Here is a 24,368-nt window from a genome sequence, read left to right on the forward strand (position 1 = left end):
CGCTGTACAATATGGTGATCGTACCGAAGTGGCTATGAGGCATATTTTCAAAGCACTTTGGGAGGCTAAGTTCCATAGGTTTCTATGGAACTTTGGGAGGCTAAGTGCTTTGAAAATATGCCTCTATATGTGTTCCAGACCATGCCACTATATCTGTCTAAGACTGATGAAAAGAGACTTAACAAGACTCTACAAACATTTCTATGGGTAAAGAAAAGACCTAGAGTGGCGTTGTCCACGCTTTACCTACCAGTGGAATACGGGGGCTTAGGGCTCCTGAATCTGCGCTATATGACTATAGCAAGTGGGATGAGACACCTAAATGATTGGCTGCGGCGCACACAATATTTCACGCCATCCCATCTTGAGCTACAGGAGACGGAGCAGAAGCACATTGGCTACTTATTACACAAGAAAAGTAAAGCAGAACCCAGCCTATTAGTCCCAGCACAACTATTACCAGCAGCGCAGGAAACCTGGCGCTGGCTATGCAGGCACCATCGTTTTTCACCTGGGACAACCCCATACCTCCCAATATGCGGCAACCCGGATTTTCCGCCGGGCCAATTGTATGAGGTGTTCAAAAGATGGGAAGGTAAGGGGTTGGAATATGTACTTCAGGCAATAGACGAAAACGGAACAGTTGTATCCTGGGAAAGCCTCCGGGACCGATTTAAACTGAACCAAGCGGATTGGTTCCACTATTACCAACTACAACATTACATATTGAGCCTATCCCAGGAGGCTCTGACGGAGGATGTGCAGGAGGAGCTGGGTTTGGCGCTCTCATTGGGAGCACAACACAAAGTGCCACTAACATACCATCATAGACATTTAAAGGACATGGCTAAAGAACCAGACTTTGAGAGACTTTCTAACCTGTGGAGTACAGAATTGGGGATTAAAATAACTCCCACAATGATCCGGGAACACCTCCTGGGATATCGCAGGAATACAGATCAAGCAGTTTATTGGGAATTACAATTCAAGTTTGTATTGAGAGCATACATACCACCTCGAAGGGCGTTCCATATGGGGGCCTCACCGGACGGAGCATGCCCCAAATACACAGCGGAGGGAGCAACACTGGGACACATGTTTTGGGGTTGCCCGTGCATCAAACAATTTTGGAAAGCTGTGAGTGGACAGATACGGGCTATTTGGCTGTCGAATTGGATTCTAGACGCAAGACTCCTCTTTGGACACCTGCGGTTTTCGGGGCCCCCAACTAGGGGGCGCCAAGCATTTACTCTGCGTACAGTGATGGTGGCCAAGAGAACAATTCTGAGGACGTGGCTGTCAGAGGAGGGCCCTACAGTGGCTCAGTGGAGAGGGCAGATGATTCATCTGTTGCGCACTGAAAGAACAAGATTGAGAACTCAACGGCCCCTCCATGCTCGGACATTCTGGGCCTCTTGGACTCCATTTTGGCTTACACTGACCGATCGAGCTAAAGGGCAAATAATGAACATGTGAATAATGCTCAAGAACATTTAGAAAATGGGGCCTGCGAAGTAAGAGACTGGTTTATTTTGCAAGACAAAGAGGAAATTAAGCACTGTTTAGATCTGTTGATATGATCTCTCTAATAAAAATTATTGAAACATAAAATAGTAAAGTGATGTGAGGAATTCTTAAGCTAATGATGAGTTAAGTGAATCATTGGGCAGGTGGTTCCAGCGTGAAACGAGTCACCATTATTACAAAGATACACAGTTTTTGCGTTGGGTTGGTGATATATGCTGAAATAGGAGAGGATGACATGGCCTTTAGAGGCAAACCTCATTTATTTGAAGACGTTTGGTCTCCTCTTTTGTCTGGTGGTGCCTTTTCTTCACATGGTGAAAGCATTAGGCACACAGTAGATGAAGGTTATAGTTGTGGAATGGTTCGTTTCTGGCGATATTGAGATTCTGGTGGTTTACAGGGGTGCTTAAGCGCAAGCAATGTGCTTTGGCCTATCTTTGACGCTTACTTGACTGAACTTTATCTACCTTATGTGATTTTTTTATGTTTCAACGTTTTTTATTGCAAACCAGTACAGAAATACAGCTATTACAAATAAGCCTACAATAAAACAAAGGCAATTATCATCTGTGTTCATTATCATAGACTAACATTCTTTCCTTTTTCACCCTCTCCCCCCTCCCCTCCCTCCTTTTCCAATGATGTTCTCAAGTCTCTCATTGCGAGCATTTAACAAAACTATAATTCCCATCAAAATCTTCACCAATCCCCATACTTTAAATATGACCTCAGACGCATGTATGTACTAGTACCCAGCGCTTTGGTCCATTCCTCCCCTCTTCCCCCACCCCTCCCCCTCTATCCCCCTCTGGACTTGTGTTCTGGTAGCCCAGAGGAGTCCCCCCCCCCCCCTGCTGTCTGTAAACTACCAATTTGTGTGTTCAAGGCTGTCCATGGTTGTACTAGGGTGTCGCATGATGCCAGTTGAGGATTAGACTGCGTCCTTTAGGGCTTAACTGCTCCAAATAGGGATCCCATATCCGCTTAAATTGAACATGCCTTTTCGGGGAACCCCTCGCCTCCCGTGCTTCCCATGTTGCTAGTAGGTGTACTTGGTTTCTCCAGTGCCAATAGGCTGGTGGCTCCGAAACTGTCCAATACTGCAGAACAGTCTTCCGAGCCACCAAGCACAGTTTACGACATAACATACGTGTCCCCATTTCGTGAGCACTAAAAGCCTTTTTCGTGTCCAGTACAAAGTGGTCCCAAGTTCCTGTTACTGTTAAACCTGATATTCGGGACAGGAACCTCCTAACCTGTGTCCAGAAGGCCTTTACCCCTGGACATGCCCAAAATGCATGAAACAATGTGTGTGGGATTTGGTTGCATTTGACACAGCTCACTCCTTGCGGGAGACCCATGTGTGACAACTGCTGCCCTGACATATAGCCACGCATGATTGTCCGATAGCCACTGATGTGATTTTTTTAATGTGACCTTTTAGATAATAATGCTCCTTTAGCTAAATGTTGCACTTCCAAAAGGAAGCCAAATCCACCGGATATTAAGAGATTGTCAACGATTAGAACAACACTGGAGAAAAAGCTGTGACCCTGATTTGAAATGACTTTGGCAGGAGAAATGCGATGAGTATAAAAAGAAAATAAAGAGCCAAGCTAAAAACAAACAAGAGTCCTTACTCCAGATCTTAAAAAATTGTTTACCGTTTTTTTATTGGCCTCTCAAAGTCTGATTATATTTTGGACTCCCCTGATATAAGTTGTCCTACCTGCCAAGCTTTGGCTGCCTTTTTCCAAATAAAAATAAGTAAGATACATTCGATCTCTTAGGTCATCTGAATTTGGTTGACTTTACGTTATCTTGTAACTTTGATCAGCAGCATTCTACACCTGCTGATCGTAATTGGGCTGATTTGGGTAAATTTACTATTTCAGATATTGATATCCTTTTGAAACGTTTTTCATAGTCTCAGTGTGCTCACCAATCTTTCTGCAGCCACAACCCCAGTTCACGTGGCTGTAGAAAGATTGTGACCCCCCCCCCCCCCCCCCCCCCCGGTTGTCCTAGGGCACACCCTCGCTACTGGATACTGGGTCAATACTTAGTTTGGGAAGTTCTGTTTCATCTGCTAGAACAAGGGGGAAAGGGTTTATCACAGAGGTGGCTTGGGTGATGGGAGAGCTGTAGCAGAATATTCTCAAGAATTCCATGAGAATAGAAATCCCGGCATGTACTGCGTGCAGGAGGTGATTGACCCAAGGCAAACAGTGCTGTAATGCCCCAGGGGTTTCTTAATTGAGAATATCACTCCATTTATGTCCCTTTTTTTTTGTTCTTTGCAGCAGAGACTGAGCACAGCAGAGGCCTTGTCTAAAGGTAACACAAATTTCCGTTCATTTGCACGGGTGCCGATCTCTGTGTTGGCCTTTAGAAGCTCCTAGAATGACAGCACCAACCCCGCTGTACCCCTAGAACTGGAGCAGAGCCATCCTTGTGCAGTGGGATGGTCCTGACCAGAGCCAGAAAATCCCCGCACATAGGAGCATTAGAACCCAGATGCCGATGATCTTGCGCAGCAAACAGAGCTGGTCAGCACGCTTGCTAGGGACACGCAGGGCAGCCGTGCTCTGTGCCGGCTTGTTGCACTGAAGAGAGCTGACGATGTTGAGCTATGACTGCTTTAAAAGGAACGGTGCTGTTTACTGAGCACAGTACGTGGCCGGCTTTTTGGTGCGTGCTCACATCTCTTCTCACTTCTCCCCAGTGCCGGAACTTCCTTTCGACTTCCTCGGCAGCAGGAAGAGCGTCTATGACATGACGGCAGGAACCTTGCAGCTCTGTCCCTTGTATACTCAGAGTCCATACCAGGGCACGTCTGCAACAGAAGAGGCAGCAACGATCGGCAGCCAGCTGGACACACAAGCCCAGGTAAGACAAACAGTTTCCTGTGCAGCACTAGAGAGACACCTCAGCAGAGCTTCCATTCTATTCAAAACAGACAAGGAGGACAAATAAAGAGATTAAAAACAATGTCAGTATTAAGCAGGACAATAAGGGGTTAAGAGTTAAACGCACCCTGAAAAAGCTGGGTGCATGCATGAATGAACTTCTTTTCCAAGTGCACAGTGCAATTTGCAGTGGGGAAGGAGGGCACGGAGAGCTGATGAACGGAGTTCCTGGGGAGGGGCGTAGGGAGAGGTGAGAAGCGATCCAAGTGTATTCATTCTCCAGCTCCTTGGTAAGTCAGTCAGAAGAGTCGGAGAGCTGAAGGAATGAAATGGAGAGGGAAGCTGGAACGCAGGGGGTGAGAACAGGGCTCAGATTCTCATGCAGTTGCTTTCTTTTGTGTTTTCTGGTAGAAAATGGAGTTTCTGACCCAGGCAGTGCAGAGACTGGAGAGAGAGCGCCAGCAGCAACAGCATCGCATCCTTAGCTTGGAAGGTATGTATCGAGGGAGAATGAGGTGCTTGGGGGAGCTGCACTCTCACTACAGCAATGGCGATGGGTTTGTGAGTAATTCGAGATGTGCTGAAAGATGTACATGATATGTCCCTGAGAAGAAGCTGGACGTGAGGTGTGTAGGCCATTAGGGGTGTGCAGAGATAAGACTGGAACCAATGAATTACAGGATCCGAGGCAGCATGGTTTCAGTAGAAGTCAAGAACTTTCTATTACTGGGTGACCAGAGGGTCGGATCAAGCGAGAATGGTATATTTGAGCAAGACCTTTGACACGGTTCTGCATAGGTGACTTTTATGGGCTAGAAATGGTTGAGTGGGAGATGATAAAGGGCAGAGTGGTACGTGGAGGTCACTTGGAGAATAAGGATGTTAGCAGTGGTGTGGCGGGATGCTGTTGGGAAAGTTTTGCCTTTGTAGATGATACTAAAATCTGTAAAAGGTAGACATCCTGGAGATCTAGAAAAACCTGTGGACTGGTGTAGAGTTTAGCAGCTGAGATTTATTTAAAAAATGTAGGGTCTTGTATTTGGGCTGCAAAACCCCAAGAGAATGGTAGTGAGCAACGTTTGTGCTCGAAAGAGGAGTGGGACTTGGGTGTGATCGTATGTGATGATCTTACGGTTGCCAAACAGGTAGGAAAGGTGATGACAAAAGCTAGAGGGATGCTTGGATGCAAAGGGAGAGAAATGGCCAGTGAGAAAAAGGAGGTGGTGATGCCCTTGTGAGACCTCAGTTAGACTATTGTGTACCATTCTGGAGACTGCACCTTCAAAAAGATAAGAACATAAACGTCGCCATACTGGGACAGACCAAAGGTTCATGAAGCCCAGCATCCTGTTTCCAACAGTGGCCAATCCAGGTCACAAGTACCTGGCAAGATCCCAGAACAGTAAAACAGATTTTATGCTGCTCATTCTAGAAATCAGTGGATTTTCTCAAATCCATCTTAATAATGGCTTATGGGCTTTTCTTTTAGGAAATTATCCAAACTTTTTAAAAACCCTGGTAAGCTAACTGCTTTTACCACATTCTCTGGCAACGAATTCCAGAATTTAATTACACATTGACAGAAGAAATATTTTCTCCAGTTTGTTTTAAATTTACTACTTAATAACTTCATTGCATACCTGCTAGTCCTAGTATTTTTGGAAAGAATAAACAAATGATTCACGTCCATCCATTCCATTCCACTCAGTATTTTGTAGAACTCTATCATATCTCTCAGCCCTCTTCTCCAAGCTGAAGAGCCCTAGCCACTTTAGCCTTTCCTCATAGGGAAGTCGTCCCATCGCCTTTATCATTTTAGTCGCCCTTCTCTGCACCTTTTCTAATTCCACTGTATCTTTTTTGAGATGTGGTGACCAGAATTGCACACAGTATTCGAAGTGCTGTCACAACGTGGAGAAAGACAAAGGCTGGAGTCAGTCCAGAGTGGTCTTTGTCGTAAAGCGTATGGATATGGTGAGACATTTAACTGCCTGCTTGGTACATAAGTGCCCTCACACAGTTGACCCATAGTATCTAGCACTTGTGCCACCTTCCGGGTGCTGATCTTCCCCCAAAGCACTTTTTTTCCCAGGTCGTCCAAAAATAGTTATGAAACGGGCAGCGTTCCAATACTTTGCACCAATAAAAAGGAATTTTCTTCCTGTGGAAATTGCAGTTAGAACTTCTTACTTAAAGATTAAGAAACCAGATGCTAGGCTGCATAGAGAGGGGTAACCAGCAGAAGAAAGGAGGTGTTGATGCCCCTGTACAAGTCGGTGGTGAGGCCCCACCTGGAGTATTATGTTCAGTTTTGGAGGCCGTATCTTGCTAAGGATGTAAAAAGAATTGAAGCGGTTCAAAGAAAAACAACAGAAACGGTATGGGGTTTGCGTAGCAAGACATACGAGGAGAGACTTGCTGACCTGAACATGTATACCCTGGTGAAAAGGAGAACAGTGGTGATATGATACAAACGTTCAAATATTTGAAAGGTATTAATCCGCAAACAAACCTTTTCCAGAGACGGGAAGGTGGTAGAACTAGAGGACATGAATTGAGGTTGAAGGGGGCAGACTCAGGACTAATGTCAGGAAGTATTTTTTCACGGAGAGGGTGGTGGATATGTGGAATGCCCTCCAACGGGAGGTGGTGGAGATGAAAACGGTGACGGAATTCAAACATGCATGGGATAAACAAAGGAATCCCGTGTAGATGGATTGGATCCACAGAAGCTTAGCAGAGATTAAGTGGCGACACTGGATCTATGGTCTGTGCCCTGATCGTGGCTGAATAGACTTGGATGGGTTGGAGAGGAGCTTTCCAGGGGCTTCGATGACAACTTCAGAAGTTTTACAACAAGCACAGTGCTGGGCAGACTTCTACGGTCTATGACCGGTAAATGGCAAGGACAAATCAAGATCAGTTATACATATGAAGTATCAGATACTGTATGTAATGAGTTTATATTGTAGGGCAGACTGAATGGACCATGCAGGTTTTTATCAGCTGTCATCTACTATGTTATGTTATAAAGGTCTCTTATTTAGTTTTAAAAAAATACTTAGACTGTTTTTAAACATTTTTTCCTTATGTGTTTTCGACTGCATGATTTTATTGTAAATTTATAGGTGCATTATCTAATATAATTTGTACCGTCAATGTTCCATGCCTGGCTGTCTGGCTGGATTCGTAACATCCTGACGTCAGCAAGCCTCCAGCGTTCCAATCTCTCTCACTGTCCCGCCGTCGCGTAAAGATGAAATGACGTCAGAGGGCGGAACAGTGAGAGGGAAGGGAACGCTGGAGGCGAGCTGACGTCAGGATGTGGCCTAGTGGTTAGGGTGGTGGGCTTTGGTCCTGGAGAACTGAAGAACTGAGTTTGATTCCCACTTCAGGCACAGGCAGCTCCTTGTGACTCTGGGCAAGTCACTTAACCCTCCATTGCCCCATGTAAGCCGCATTGAGCCTGCCATGAGTGGGAAAGCGTGGGGTACAAATGTAACAAAAATAAATAAAAATTAAATAAATGTTACGAATGCAAGCAAGACAAGTGAAGGCAACGGAACGCTGGACATAGAGGGGAGGACAGAATCGAGAGTCATCGAGGGGAGGGGAGAGCAGAGGAGAATCAACATGGATGGGAGGAGAGGAGAGAATCACGGGACATGGATGGGAGGGCAGGGCAGAGGAGAATCGCTGGACATGGAGGGGAGGAGAGGAGAGAATCATGGGACACGGAGGAGAGGGCAGGGTAGAGGACAATCGCTGGACATGGAGGGGAGGCCAGAATCCTGGGATACAGAGGGGACGGCAGGGCAGAGGAGAATTGCTGGACATGGAGGGGAGGCCAGAATCGCAGGACACGGAGAGGAGGGAAGAATTGCTAGACATGGAGGGGAGGGCAGGGGAGAGGAAAAATCGCTTAGACGAGAGCCTTCCTAGGTAGGGCCCGTTTCATTTTTTACAAAACGGACTTGGTTCCACTAGTTTGATTGTAAAGCACTTAAGGACCTTGCAATGAAAACTGCTGTGTCTAGTTGGATGGATAGAGAAATGCCTGCATGGTATATATATGGAAGGAAAGGAATAGAAAGGGAGCTCTGAAACCATGGGCTTAGGATGAAGGCGAAAGAAAAGAGACTCAGGAGTGATCTAAGAGATATTTCTTTACGCTAGGGGTGGTGGATGGGTGGCGATAAGAACTATACCTGAACTCGAGAGAGTCTGGAAGAAGCACAGAGGATTTCTGAGGGAAAGGAGTGTGGAATTGTGAACAGTTAGTGTGGTTGGGTAAGACTGATAGGCCACGTGGTCCCTGTTCTGCTGTCATGTTTTTGTTTTTTTTTAAATCATTTATTTATAATTTTTCATTTTACAAGGGTCACTTGCAAACAGTAATACAGATATGACTGTACATTAATACAATATAAGAAGAAAACAATCCCAACTAGATATATGGATTATATACAATCTTTCTCTTTCTTAGACCACAAAGTGAGGAAAAATAGGGAGAGTGAAATAAGACAAGGAGATCAATCGAACAGTAAACAGGAAAAAAAACGTGGTATTAACCTGATTATCCCCAGATATTACTCGTCTAATTCATTATTCCACATTGATCATCTGGTTGGCTTCTTTTTATTTGTACCCCGCACTTTCTCACTCATGGCAGGCTCAACGCGGCAGGCAATAGAGGGTTAAGTGACTTGCCCAGAGTCACAAGGAGCTGCCTGTGCCGGGAATCGAACTCAGTTCCTCAGTTCCCCAGGACCAAAGTCCACCACCCTAACCACTAGGCCACTCCTTCACTCATTGAAAACATACTTATTGTCCAATATTAGTTAGAAATAATACATCTGATTACATTCTTTCTCTTTAAAAAAACAGAAGTTATTTAACAATACGTATACTTAAATCTCTAATTCAAATCCCACTGATTAAAGTAATCCCAGTTTTCACAGGCTTCACTCCTTTTCGAAGTAATAATTAAGGAAATATTTCTCTGCTGTCATGTTTAATGTTTCTATGTATGTCTTTGTCAATTCCCTCGCCTGGGGGAATTAGAGGAAGTACGTTGCTTGCGGAGTGTCCATCGTACCTTCTCGGATCCAAAGCTAGAGAGCAGAATGGAAGAACTAAGACAACAGGTGTTCAGTGAGTTGTGCAGCCTGCGGGAACAGGTGCTTTCCCATGGCCAAAGAACCAGCCTGGAACAGGCACCTTCCACCTACCTGCAGCAGGAACTGGCGGACAGGTTTGTGAGTGTACAGTTGCCTTCCTCACCCCCAGCTCAGTCTGTCCCCGACCCTTGATCCATCTCCCTTTTATTCCAGTAAACGAATGATCTGGCAAGAAAGCAAAGGCCTCCGACAAGAAATACGTCAGCTCAATCAGGACCTGCGTAAGTAAGCAGAGCAGCAGTTGATCTGTTATAGGAACTGGGGTTAGAGATGCCATTGAGTGGGGGGGAGACATCTGTTGTAGGAACTGGGGTTAGAGATGCCATTGAGTGGGGGGGAGACATCTGTTGTAGGAACTGGGGTTAGAGATGCCATTGAGGGGGAGGGGAGACATCTGTTGTAGGAACTGGGGTTAGAGATGCCAATGGGGGGGGGGGAGACAGATCTGTTATAGGAACTGGGGTTAGAGATGCCATTGAGGGGGAGGGGAGACATCTGTTGTAGGAACTGGGGTTAGAGATGCCATTGAGGTCGGGGGGGGGGGGAGACATCTGTTGTAGGAACTGGGGTTAGAGATGCCATTGAGTGGGGGGGAGACATCTGTTGTAGGAACTGGGGTTAGAGATGCCATTGAGGGGGAGGGGAGACATCTGTTGTAGGAACTGGGGTTAGAGATGCCAATGGGGGGGGGAGACAGATCTGTTATAGGAACTGGGGTTAGAGATGCCATTGAGGGGGAGGGGAGACATCTGTTGTAGGAACTGGGGTTAGAGATGCCATTGAGGTCGGGGGGGGGGGGGAGACATCTGTTGTAGGAACTGGGGTTAGAGATGCCAATGGGGGGGGGAGACAGATCTGTTATAGGAACTGGGGTTAGAGATGCCATTGAGGTGGGGGGGGGGAGATATCTGTTGTAGGAACTGGGGTTAGAGATGCCAATGGGGGGGGGGGGAGACAGATCTGTTGTAGGAACTGGGGTTAGAGGTGCCATTGAGGTCGGGGGGGGGGGGGAGACATCTGTTGTAGGAACTGGGGTTAGAGATGCCATTGAGGTCGGGGGAGACAGATCTGTTGTAGGAACTGGGGTTAGAGATGCCATTGAGTGAGGGGGGAGACATCTGTTGTAGGAACTGGGGTTAGAGATGCCATTGAGGTGGGGGGGGGAGACATCTGTTGTAGGAACTGGGGTTAGAGATGCCATTGAGGTCGGGGGGGGGGAGACATCTGTTGTAGGAACTGGGGTTAGAGATGCCATTGAGTGGGGGGGAGACATCTGTTGTAGGAACTGGGGTTAGAGATGCCATTGAGGTGGGGGGGGGGAGACATCTGTTGTAGGAACTGGGGTTAGAGATGCCATTGAGGTGGGGGGGGGGGGAGACATCTGTTATAGGAACTGGGGTTAGAGATGCCATTGAGGGGGAGGGGAGACATCTGTTGTAGGAACTGGGGTTAGAGATGTCAACGAGGGGTGGGGGGAGACAGAGATCTGTTGTAGGAACTGAGGTTAGAGATGCTAATGGAGGGGAGGGGGAGACAGAGATCTGTTATAGGAACTGGGATTTTGAGATACTTGTACATGTTTCTCTGTTCTGTGCAGGAAGGCAGGAGGAAGACCTTCACCACCATATCTCAGACAACCACAAAGTGAAGAAGTTCCAGGATACGACCTGGAAGGTAAAACCTGTTGCATATGATGTTGGGGTGCAGGACAAGCAGTGCTAGGCCTTGGGTATAGAGCTTCAGATGCCAGCTAGGTCTGTGTCTCCAGTCCAGTGGGGCTCAGGCTGGTGCTGGACTGAGCTCTTAGGAATCGCTTCTGCTTGGTACCTCTCCCCCTGGTCATGGTCTCTGCGTAGGTCCTTCACAGTTTCTGCACTGGACGTATTGCTCTGTTCTCTTGTCTGCCAGATGCTGGAAGAAGTGATGGACAGTCACAAGTCGCATTCTGTGGACCTGGAAAGAATGAAGCTGGAAGGTGAGGAGAGAGAGCAGGAACTGCAGGCTGTCAGGTAAGAGACTGTCCCATCCTGCATCCATGCGAGTGCACACAGCCCAGAGCGTGGCTGCGTTCAAAGTGGAACGTGGTGTAATCCTCATCCCGTAGCAAAAGCCCCCCTCTCTCCTCAGCATCAGCAGGGGCTTAGCAGGACATCTTACTACCCCTCCCCCAGCCTGCTGGCCCTTTTCTTTTCTAGTCTGACTCAGAGGAGATTGGATTTGCCCCAACAGTGCTGTAATGCCACCGCAGGTGCTGCTTTGGTCTGAGCAGAAGGAGGCATATTCCAGCATTGAGCCTGGGGGATGCTGGTGATGGCTTTTTTGGAAGTGCAGTCGTCATGTTGTACCTGCAGTCAAACTCCTCACTGTTGTGACTTTGAATATTGCCTTTGTTACCGATTTGTTTGAAGGTCATTTGAAGGTTATGATCGGTGGAAAACCCAGAAGCCTCCAGGTCTGATCCGCAGGGTCACTCACACATGCCTCGGGGTGCACTGAATGGTTTGTTCCCTACACTGCTTCCATCAGAACTGGGGCTGGGCTGCCAGGAGCCTTTAAGTGCTCATGGAACTCCTTCCTTCACCCTTCCACCCCACCACGCACACATTTTAAATGCCCTCCAGTCTCTGCACACTCACTCTATTCTCTCTCTTTCTTATTTTTTAAATATTTGCATTATTTTCAAATGCAATATAGTATACAAAGCAACTTTCCATTCAGTATAATATCAACCAACACAACATTCCTCAAACAGAGATTCCAAGTAATATTAAGCAAGAAAATAGTGGGCAGCCTCTGTATTGTCAGGCCCTAGTTCTGGTCCACTTATTACTGATCTTATAGTCATCCCAAACCTTGATAGGGGTTTGCAAGTGTCCCCCAGGCAACTCGTTTTTGGCATTTCGTGTTGACCAAGCAGCATTCTTCAATCCCGACAAACACAGCATTTGTGATTTGGTGAAGTAAAGTTTGTAATAAACCATCGATGGCCAGTTACAATCTAACACCCGTCATCAATGGGTAGAAACCTCTCAGAGGAAAGCTTTTTTTTTTTGTTTTAATCTTTTGAGAAATACCAAGTAATCAGGCTGACCCTTGATTGCTTTTGGCAGTGAGTTCCACCACTTAGCGCCTTGGTATCTAAAGTCTGCGGAGTGAGCTGACTTTAACGCACTCTCTTGCAGTCTGGAAGACGAAGTCTAAGGTGGTCCAATCAGAGGTTATATTGTGTAGGGGAATAATTATTAAGGGCTTCATGTAATCCGGTGTTGTGCCATATAATATCTGAAGGACAAAAACACATAACTTAAAAATAATCCTGGTTTTAATGGGCAGCCAGTGCGTCTTGCATAATAACGGAGTGGCTCTATCAAAGCACGATACCTCAAGGACAAGCCTAGCGGCTGTATTTTGGACCGTTTGCAGCCATTTTAGGACACCCTCCGTACGTCCAGTGTAGATTCATCCTTCCTTTTTTACCACATCTACCTACAGCTTTTCATCTCCCAGACCCCAGCCCTCCCATTCTTCATCCTATGCCCCCGTTTTCTTCCAGCACCTTCTTTCTCTTTCCTTCCTTCTGTACAGCACCCTATTTTCACTCCTTTGACCAGTATCTTCTTTCTCTCTCTCTTGCCACCTCCATCCAGCATCTCTTCCTGTCATCCTAAGAACATAAGAATGGCCATACTGGCCAATGGTCCATTTAGCCCAGTATCCTGTTTCCAACAGTGGCCAAGCCTACTTGTAACCAGCATCCCTCCATAACCCTCTCCCCTATATCCCTACTCTTCCCATGTCTAGTGTACCCGCTCTGTCCTCATCCCAATCCAATGTCCAGCCCCCCCCCCATGCCCAGCATCTCCCTTGTCTTCTTACCCTGTGTCCAGCATCTTCCAATATCCCTTTTCCTCCCTACCTGATCTAGCATCATATCTCTTCCCCCATCGTATTCCAGTACTTCCTCTCCCTTCCCTCCCTTTCCAATTCAGTATCTCCACTCTTTTCACCGTACACCTTCCCTGCCCACTATATCCCCTTCTCTCCCCCTTTGTTGTCTGGACATTTTATTTTCTAATTAGGCTGGTCCCAGACTCTTTTCTACTCTCCTCGTGTCGGTCTTCTAACATATAGTAACATATAGTAGATGACGGGAGAAAAAGACCCGCATGGTCCATCCAGTCTGCCCAACAAGACAAACTCATATGTGCTACTTTTTGTGTATATCTTACGTTGATTTGTAACTGTCATTTTCAGGGCACAGACCGTACAAGTCTGCCCAGTACTATCCCCTCCTCCCAACCACCAGCCCCGCCTCCCACCACCAGCTCTGCCACCCAATCTCGGCTAAGCTCCTGAGGATCCATTTCTTCTGAACAGGATTCCTTTATGTTTATCCCACGCATGTTTGAATTCCGTTACCGTTTTCCTCTCCACCACCTCCCGCGGGAGAGCATTCCAAGCATCCACCACTCTCTCCGTGAAAAAATACTTCCTGACATTTTTCTTGAGTCTGCCCACCTTCAATTTCATATCATGTCCTCTAGTTCTGCCGCCTTCCCATCTCCGGAAAAGGTTCATTTGCAGATTAATACCTTTCAAATATTTGAACGTCTGTATCATATCACCCCTGTTCCTCCTTTCCTCAAGGGTATACATGTTCAGGTCAGCAAGTCTCTCCTCGTACGTCTTGTAACGCAAATCCCATACCATTCTCGTAGCTTTTCTTTGCACCGCTTCAATTCTTTTTACATCCTTAGCAAGATACGGCCTCCAAAACTGAACACAATACTCCAGGTGGGGCCTCATCAACGATTTGTACAGGGGCATTAACACCTCTTTTCTTCTGCTGGTCACTCCCCTCTCTATACATAAATATAAACTTTCCTTTATGGGATAAACATAAAGGAATCCTGTTCAGAAGGAATGGATCCTAAGGAACTTAGCCAAGATTGGATGGCAGAACCGGTGGCGGGAGGTGGAGATGGTGCTGGGCAGACTTATATGGTCTGTGCCAGAGCCGGTGGTGGGAGGCGGGGATAGTGCTGGGCAGACTTATACGGTCTGTGCCAGAACCTGTGGTGGGAGGTGGGGCTGGTGGTTGGGAGGCGGGGATAGTGCTGGGCAGACTTATACGGTCTGTGCCAGAGCCGGTAGTGGGAGGCGGGGCTGGTGGTTGGGAGGCGGGGATAGTGCTGGGCAGACTTATACGGTCTGTGCCAGAGCTGGTGGTGGGAGGCGGGGCTGGTGGTTGGAAGGCGGGGATAGTGCTGGGCAGACTTATACGGTCTGTGCCAGAACCTGTGGTGGGAGGTGGGGCTGGTGGTTGGGAGGCGGGGATAGTGCTGGGCAGACTTATACGGTCTGTGCCAGAGCCGGTAGTGGGAGGCGGGGCTGGTGGTTGGGAGGCGGGGATAGTGCTGGGCAGACTTATACGGTCTGTGCCAGAGCTGGTGGTGGGAGGCGGGGCTGGTGGTTGGAAGGCGGGGATAGTGCTGGGCAGACTTATACGGTCTGTGCCAGAACCCGTGGTGGGAGGTGGGGCTGGTGGTTGGGAGGCGGGGATAGTGCTGGGCAGACTTATACGGTCTGTGCCCTGAAGAGGACAGGTACAAATCAAGGTAGGGTATACACAAAAAGTAGCACATGTGAGTTTATCTTGTTGGGCAGACTGGATGGACCGTGCAGGTCTTTTTCTGCCGTCATCTACTACAGCCTAGCAACCTTCTACTTACGGCCAGGTTTGCCTTTCCATTTCTTCTCTCCTTTTCCTTCTCTGTATCTGACTGGCTGTGATCTTTTAGGGTTTTTTCCCCCACTTTTTTTTTTATCTTTTCTGTGTTTATATTTGCCCATTTAAATTTTACCCTCATTCTCTTCCTCTGTCTGTCTAGTCATTTAGTCTCCTTTTCACGCCTCATCTACTGTCTGATTTCTCCCATTCCCCTCTCATCCCCCCCCCCTCTATCTCTCTCCTTCCTCAGTCTCCTACCCCACCCCATCTTTCACCCACTCCCTAGGCCCCCATTTCCACCCTCTTATTCCCTCACCAGCCTCATCATCACCCATGTCTCTCCTTCCTTCTCTTGCTTCCAGACCATTCTTCTCTTACCCTGTACCCTATCTCCTATTGCCTCTCTTTCACCATCTTTTTGGCCACGTTTCTGTCGTCACTCAACCCCTTCAGAGGCCTATCCCCTTCCTCTCATATCCCTCATCTCTTTTCAGTACCTTTCATCCTCTCTCCATTATTTCAGGTCATTCACACCATGTCTCAATCCTCTCTTTCGTAGCCCCCATTTCACTCACTCATTCATTATTCCAGCCCATCAACATACCCCCACTCGGGAGGCGGAGCTAGTGGGTGGGAGGCGGGGCTAGTATTGGGCAGACTTCTACGGTCTGTGCCCTGAAAATGGTAGATACAAATCAAGGTCAGGTATACATATAAAGTAGCGCATATGAGTTTATCTTGTTGGGCAGACTGGATGGACCATACAGGTCTTTTTCTGCCGTCACCTACTATGTTACTTAACACAGGAGGGAGGAGCCCCCTCCGGTAGCCACGCCCCTGTGCACCATAAACTACTTATTACACATCTCTAGGAAATAGGTGTGGATAAGAGAGTTTCTGTGGTTCGGTGGTTGTGTTCTTTCTTTCCAGATGAATGTTTTTCATGTCACGCCGCTCACAGAATCCTGAAATACAAGCTCTGAGCTATTACCAGTGCTCTTCAATCTATTCTTGAGCCCTCTAGTACTTCTTACACAAGAATTTGGTATTCCATTCCACCTTTTTGCTGATGATATCCAGGTAATTGCTTTTGTTCACGCCTTGAACCCTGATCTTACATCTTTTACTATTGAATCAGAAAGGATTGCATTCTGGCTGTCTGAGCATCAGCTGAAATTGAATAGAAGTGAACAGCCATTTGGATAGCTGCTTCTTTTAGGTCATACCCCCCTGCCCTCTCTGGACCAAAGTATAAAAATATTAGGAGTCGGGTGTGGGCTAACATAGTATAAGAACATAAGCGTGGCCATACTGGGTCACACCAAATGTCCATCAAGCCCAGTATCCTGTTTCCAACAGTGGCCAATCCAGGTCACAATTACCTGGCAAGATCCCACAATAGTAAAACAGAATTTATGCTACTCAGCCTAGAAATAAGCAGTGGAATTTCCCAAGTCCATCTTAATAATGGTTTATGGACTTTTGAGAAAGTTAGCCAAACCTTTTTTAAACCCTGTTAAGCTAACTGCTTTTACCACATTCTCTGGCAACAAATTCCAGAACATTGAGTGAAGAAATATTTTCTCCAGTTTGTTTTAAATTTACTACTTAGTAGCTTCATTACATGCCCCCTAGTCCTAATATTTTTGGAAAGAGTAAACAAGCGATTCATGTCTACCCATTCCATTCCACTCATTTTATAGACCTGTATCATATCTCCCCAACAGCCGTCTGTTCTCCAAGCTGAAGAGCCCTAGCTGCTTTAGCCTTTCCTCATAGGGAATTAATCCCATCCCCTTTATCATTTTCATCACCCTTCTCTGTATCTTCTCTAATTCCACTATATCTTTTTTTGAGATGCAGTGACCAGAATTGAACAGTGTTTGAGGTGCGGTCGCACCATGAAGTGATACAAAGGCATTATAACATTCTCATTTTTGTTTTCCTTTCTGTCTCTTCTCCAAGCAGAAGAACCCTAGCCGCTTTAACCTTTCCTCATAGGATTAACATTTTATTTTAAATTTCCTGGAGATAATTTGTAAATGCAAATTTAAAAAAAAATTAGGAGTCTCCTTGGATTCTAGATTCTGTTTTAACCACATGTGGTCTTGGTTGTTAAATCTTGCTTTGCAGCACTGTGATCTGACAGAGCTCTGCGTTTCTATTTGGATGAGTCATCTTGACAGAAATTAGTTCATGTTCTGAATTTATGCAGATTGGACTATGGGATTGCTTTATTCACTGGACTGCCAAAATGTACTATAAATCAGCTGCAGACTATCCAAAATTCAGCCATTAGGATTATTACAGGTACTGTTGGGCCACTTCTGAAGGCAACACCTTAGCTGCCCCTCTGCTTTTCCATGCAAAGGACAGATTACCAGTTCCACCTCGTAAAACATTCCACTGGGCTACTTTGTTAATCCCGTACCATCCATCTCGCACGTTGAGATTTGAAAACCAGAACTGTCTTATCCCCGAAGCCCATTTAAGTTCTACCAGAGAATCAGCTTTTCTTTGGTGCCAGCTCTGCAGAATTTCCTTTCCCCATTATCTAAGACTGAAAGTTGTCTGGATTAGTGGTTTCGGCCTGGTCCTTTGGGATGTCCACAAGATTTGCTTACCAAGAAAGCAGTGCATGCAGATCTTTGTCATGCATCCTGAAAACCTGACTAACCAGGTGATCCCAGAGTAGGAGTTGAAAACTGCTAGTCTAGATTTTAAGAAGGATCTTAAGACTGTTATTTAAACAGACATTGTGTGGACTTAATTTTGAGTCCAGGAATTACAGTTATGAGTAAGCTCTGTGTCGATTGATATACATCCTGTCCTTGGTTTTTTTTAATGTTCTGTGTGAAATGTGTAGATTATTCAGTTTCTCTGATGTTTAAGTAGGTTTATGTATTAGATAATTCCATTATGTAATTTTAATACATAACTTTGTACGTATTAGCTATGTGGTGGACAAATATTGTCAACTGCCACGATTGGCTGCAAGCCAGAAGGAAGGTCTATCAAATGATGTAAATAAAAATCCCTAATTTCCCCATAGTGAAATACATCTTTCCTTGGCGTCAGCAGCAGATGAATCCAGAGACGTGTGCGTTGTGTCCATCTACCAGCAGGTGGAGATAGAGAGCTGAATTGCAGTGTCTTATGGGACGGTTTGCTCCCTGGCCCTTCAGCATTTCTCATTACAAAGCAGAAGCCAAAATCATGCTGTCCTAGAGGCAGTTCTACAGATGTTGGGGAGACTGCAGCCAGCTGCCGGTCTATCATGTTCTCCTACTCCTGGAGGACTTTTGCACTTCCTATGCGGAATTCTGTACAGGCAGTGGTGATGGCTCAGCCTCCCTCCTCCCTGTCATCCTTCTCTACCATCATGGTCTTGACCAGGGGCATAGCCAGACCTTGTGGGGGGGGGGGGGGGCACAGTTTAGCCTGCCTCTCCCAGCCGCCGACCCCAGGTACTTTTGCTGGTGGAGGTCCTTTCCAGCGCCTTCGCTGATGATCTGTTTCTGACTCCTGACGTCCTATGTGGTAGCCCCGTGCAGGATGTGCACGCAGGACGTCAGGAGTCAGAAACAGATCATCAGCAAAGGCGCCGGAGACGACTTTCGGCTGGCGGGGGTTGGGAACCCCCACCAGCAAAGGTACCTGGCAGCGGCGGGAGAGGGGGCCAGGGCTTCTGTGGGGGCCCATGCCTCTGTGGCCGCACCTAGCTACGCCCCTGGTTGTGACTGTTCTTATGTAGTTCAAAGGAACAGTGGGGCCCAGAATAGCAGAGGAGGAGAACATGGTCTGATGCGCAGTTGCACACCACCATCTCTTGCTATTAGCAGGGGAGGGGAGGTTGGTGGCTGGAGAAAAGTGAATGGGGTATTGTGTCACGGTACGGCTGGGTGGGGGGGAGATATTTACTCTGGAGAAGGGGTAGAGAAAGTTGAGGAGGGGAAGGAATGCAAGCTAAGAGCGCAGGTGGAGCCTGAACAGGGAACAGCTGGGAGGAGTTCGGCCTTAGGATTGGGGAATTCTGTGCAAAGGAACGTGTGCAGAATGTTTTAATTCTTTTGTGTGTAATTTTCCCAGTGTGGTAGTAATTGAAGCTCAGTTTTTCAGCAGCTGGTGTTGACAAATCTGTTCTGTTCATGTAGGCAGGATGCTGATTTCTTGCCCTTCGCCCAGATCACTTGTTTCATCTGTTAATTCTTATATAATCTTTAGATATCATTGAAGTTATTCTCTCCCCAGGGCTGCAGTAATGAGCCTAAAGGACGAAATGAAAAATCTTACCCGAGACAACAAACTGAGCCTCCACATTCCATGGCACAAAACCTGTGAGTGAGAAACCTTCCCTTATGACATTCTGCCCCCCTCCCCCTCGAGAGTTCACAGATTTCAAGTCCTCCTCTACCTCCACCAGGGGACAGCAACCTGTTAGATCTACTTCTCCTCCTGCCCCACTAGGCCACCGATAAGGCTTCTAAGGTAGGCCCAGGAAGGTGGATGGTGCCCTCTAGTGGTGGGTACCTGAGCTGCATCGCATGCTCCTTCAGGCCTAACACATTGTCTCTCTTTGTAGCCAAAAGCCATAATCCTTGGAGGAAACAGTCACGTGAGTTGCTTTTTGCCAGTGAGGATTCAGCCTCCCATCTCAGTCTTACAGACATCAGCTCAGAGGAGGATGTGATAGACAGCACAGGTGAGAAGCCAGGGTCCCTCCTCTCTTGGTGCTGCAGGAAGTGAACTTTCGGGAGCAGATACGCCCCCTTCCCTCACCACCATTGATTAGAGTGAGATGCAGTTTGTCTCTTCCCCTGGGTGTGAGCAGTGTTCATCTCCCCTCTTACCCTGTGCTGCATTGAGCCAGACATGACAGGTGCTCACACCCCGTCACCTTGCTGAAAGGGTCTTGTCTCTTCCTGCTGCAGGGGAGGGTGTTGTAAACGTTGAGGTCCTGGTTAGCCCAAAGCTACAGCAAGCTGCTTTCCCCTTCCCTGGTTCTGGATGGGGCTTGTGTCTGAGACATAACAAGTGTTCCTTGCCACCCCCAGTAATGAACATATCCTCTGCTGTAGCATGTGTTGTACAAGCTGAGCTATTGACCTTCCCAGTGCCTGCAGAGGTGTGAGTGTTCCCTACCATAACCCACCCAGACCAAATAAGGGGGGGGAAAAGGCAAAACAGCATGAAAATTCATTCAAAAAACATAGGAAAGATCATTGGAGTAAAAGGTGTATACGTAATCTAACAGAAACAGTCCTGACTAGCATAGTTTTGAGAATGTATTATGCTCACTGCTGTGCTGAAACAGCAGCACCATTTTGAATAAATGAAACTCAGTAGCGTAGGGTAACAGTTTGGGAAGGAGTTCTGCAGAAACATGGGAGAGATTTATCCTTAATAGTGAAGATGGGGATGGGAACATCAGAGCAACAGCCTGAGAGAGTCAGTCAGCAACTCTTAACTTCTCAGAAACTGTGGCAGAGAAAGAGATTGAGCAGGAATCAAGGGAACTAGGATTGGCAGGGGGTTCTTGGAAGTGAACAGGACCATGAGTGGGACCCAACCAAGGAGTGGACTGCCTCGAGGAAAGGCAATGAGCAGCCCAGCAGAAAAGAAACATGCCTCCTCCTCCCAGACAGCCACGGGAGTATGGTACAGGTGACTACAGTAAAGATAAGGGTGAAGACTACAAGAGGCACATGGGGACCCCCCCCCCCCTATTTTCACTCATTTAGACATATTACATTTACCACTATATTTTAAGCCTAAGAAACAGGGGCGTAGCCAGACTTCCCTGGGAGGGGGGTCCAAAGCCCGAGGGGAGGGGGCACATTTTAGCCCTCCCCCCATGTCTTTTCCGACCCCCCTCCCGCCGCGAACCCGCCACCACCTACCTTCACTTTTGCTGGCAGGGGACCCCACTCCCCGCCAGCTGACGTCCTCTCCTGCTCCTGTTGCTTGCATTGCTGACGTCGTCAGACTCAGAGAACAGAGTTCTGTTCTCTGAGTCTGACGTCGCACGTACAACGTGCAGGACATCAGCTGGCGGGGAGTGGGGTCCCCCGCCAGCAAAAGTGAAGGTAGGCGGGGGCCAGGCTGGAATCTACGGGGGCCCAGGCCCCCTCAGGCCCCTCGTAGCTACGCCACTGCTAAGAAATACTACATGATGTTCATGGTTGCTTCCGCTATATAAAACATCAGAAATTAACTTGTCTTTTTAACCGTGACGAACAGTAACTGCACCAGAAATGTTCTCTCTTTTGGTTTTATTGTATGATTAAAATTGAAGCTTCTGAACCATTTACCTTATTTAGCTCACCCCAGCGAGTCCTTGGCCAATGAGGCGTCACCCATAACGAGCAGATTGGCACTGGACCGTGTCGATGACCTCAGCAGTGACCTGGAAGGACTTTCTGACAGTCTGCCTGAACTCAGCTGTAGTGACCTGTGAGACACATCTGTATTTAAGCAATTGAGTTCCCTTAATCCTGTCTCTGCTTGATTTTTCTCTGCTCATGGTTGGCCTGAAGCAGCTTCACGTAATAGTGTCACTTCTGTCCCTGATGCTATTCTAGTCCATGACCCACCACGCCACAGACGCTCGGTCCTTGCACTGAATTATTCTGCCTGCGTTGGAGGCAGGGGTGAAGAGGGGTAGTGTAGTTTTCTAAAGTAGCATTTGATCCCCAAATGGCTTCGTTGAAAGAGGAAGCTTCTCTACCTTGCTTAGCCAGGGGGTTTGGTTCATCAAGGCTTGAAGAAGCAGAGCTGGGACTTAGATTCAGCCCTTAGGCCTATACCCTGACCTTGCTTCCAGGAATCCTTACAGACCACAAGGCCCAGAGCCACACCCTCCACCTGTTGCAGAAACACTAAGAGACGGTATAAAACAGACACAAACTTTATTTGCAAGCACTAAGAAAACTAGTACAAGACCTTGATCAGTAACACAACTAACTGCTTTTGTGAAAGGAGCAGAACTCTGCCCAAATTCATAAAAGCTGTCTGGGACTAATGCAGTTGTTTCTTTAGTGCAAACACGTGTCTTCTTTCTACAGCTGTCCATGAACAAAGCTAAAGTACCTTTTGAGACATATTTTCTCTATACCTAGGCAAGGGAGAGTTAAGTGACTTACCCAGGACCACAATGGAAATTGAACCCACTTCCTCAAAAGACTCAGTTTTATCATCTGGAACAGTGATAGAAATGAGCTCTAGCTGGGTCTGATGCTGAGACTATAAGGTTTGAACTATGTGGTAATAGAGTGTACTGTTTGCTGTATTGGGTCAGAACGTATTTTTTTTTTTCATTTCCTACGCATGTATGGATGGGAATTGGCTCACCACTGAGTGGGGGAGGGGGGAAGAAGAGGGAAAATAATCATTCCTTTAGCACCACCCCTGCCCCCCAGCTATGTGCCAATAATACTTGTGTGGTCCTGGGATAGTGTCCAGCAGCACCTGATCATCATCCCCCCTGTCTAGTGTCAGGCTGTAGCACCAGGGGGTTACCCTGCCAAACAAAAAAAAATGCTTCCCTGAGTTAGCAAAAAGGGGACCACTTCCATCGCATGCCTCCAGGCCGGCACAGATGGGTTATGCACGTTCACCAGCAGATGGAGACAGAGGCACTAACTTCTGAGGTTGCCTATAACCATGCTGTGCTGTCCCAGAAAGCCAGTTCTCAGTCTCCAGCAGACATGGCAAGCTGCGCTGGCCCGGTCTCTTGGTTCGGTGTGTGTAAAAAAGGATTATACTAAGCAGGGACTATAACCCTCTCAATACAAGTCTAAAAAAAAGTTGTGAACTCTTTTTGGGTTCTCTCAGTGCTGTGGGCTGGCTGGCACTGGGTGAGGGTTGAGGTCTGAGAGGGCCTCTGGCCCTTGGGGGGGGGGGGGGGGTGCTACACCCAAGAAGACAGGTCCCTTCCTCCCCACCCCCTCTTGGTGTTTTATGGTGTACGCCTTGGCTGAGTACTGTGGAGTCTGTGGTGGTTAAAGTGAAGAGAAAAACAAACCCAAACAACAGTAAAACACGATATTTGCTATACCCGGCCTTGACTCTCCTGCCCCTCGTGGTTCTGGTCAGTTTGGGGGTCTTTGCTGTGGCTCATACGGAATTGGTTCAGTCAGGGCTGCCGCAATGAGCTCCCAGAAGCTCTGCACACGCCAGGGGAAATCAATGGATTTGGCGCATGTAAATTTTGTTCGGCCTGTGGGAGTCAGTCAGTGTTGCCAGTGCCTACTGCAGCCCATGATCCCAAGCTTCTGGATGTGTGTGTGTGGTGGGGGGGGGGGGGGGGGGGGGGAGGGGAGGGGGAGCAGGAGCTCTGTTGGGGTTGAGTGCAGCAGCTGGGGCTGTGGTTCCTGTTCTGGCAGGACTGACCACCATTTTGAAATCAGCAACCCCTGTGCCTGGAGCTTATGGGGCCACCAGGGAGGAGATGCGTTGCAGTGTCAAATTCATCTTGGCCCTGTACAGGGGCTTCTGCCTTACATCCATGGGGGCACCTGAGTTGGCTGCTGTTCTCCCTCCTTCCAAACGGAAGCAGACCTGCGTATTGGAGCCTGTCACCATGAGATCCATGGCCAGGAGAACTCACTTGCTTACTATGAGATTGAACACCCTGCAACTCAGGGTCCATTCTATGGCATCCAACACTGTCCCTCCTGAGGAAATCTGCCTGAATGTTGTTCACTCCTGCCACCAGCAGATCCTCGAGATAGCTCATGGCAGCAGAAGCAGCACTAGGCTTGCTTTGGTGGTGGTGGGGGGTCTAAAGTGTCAGCAGTGAGAGGGCAGGAATTTGGATTGTTCCTTCTGGTTTTATCTGCTGGGCCATTCAATAACTGGCTTTCTAAGACAGCACAGCATGGTTATAGGCATCCTCGGAAGTCAGCGATTCTCCGTCTCCAGCTGCTGGATGGAGTGCATAACCTGAAGGGACTAAAGGAAAGAAATGTAACAGTAATATCTAATTTGGTAAAATGACACAAGCAAAGCATCCCATTAAAG

At 47.5% G+C, this 24,368-nt stretch overlaps 1 protein-coding gene across 1 annotated transcript in view; it reads left to right on the forward strand.

Annotated features, from left to right (window-relative positions):
• Positions 1–23,618, forward strand: part of LOC115471972 (myosin-11-like) — a 32,074-nt gene extending 8,456 nt beyond the window's left edge. Inside the window, exons 3-12 of the mRNA XM_030205972.1 lie at positions 3,831–3,864; positions 4,253–4,416; positions 4,848–4,929; positions 9,501–9,690; positions 9,770–9,837; positions 11,214–11,290; positions 11,525–11,625; positions 19,599–19,684; positions 19,930–20,049; positions 21,668–23,618. Coding sequence (XP_030061832.1) covers positions 3,831–3,864; positions 4,253–4,416; positions 4,848–4,929; positions 9,501–9,690; positions 9,770–9,837; positions 11,214–11,290; positions 11,525–11,625; positions 19,599–19,684; positions 19,930–20,049; positions 21,668–21,804 — 1,059 coding nt within the window. The 3' untranslated portion in view covers positions 21,805–23,618. The remainder of the gene's footprint in view (positions 1–3,830; positions 3,865–4,252; positions 4,417–4,847; positions 4,930–9,500; positions 9,691–9,769; positions 9,838–11,213; positions 11,291–11,524; positions 11,626–19,598; positions 19,685–19,929; positions 20,050–21,667) is intronic.
• The last annotated feature ends 750 nt before the right edge of the window (positions 23,619–24,368 follow it).

The sequence above is a fragment of the Microcaecilia unicolor genome, chromosome 6 (assembly GCF_901765095.1).
Source record: "Microcaecilia unicolor chromosome 6, aMicUni1.1, whole genome shotgun sequence".
In the NCBI taxonomy this organism is placed as follows: Eukaryota; Metazoa; Chordata; class Amphibia; order Gymnophiona; family Siphonopidae; genus Microcaecilia; species Microcaecilia unicolor.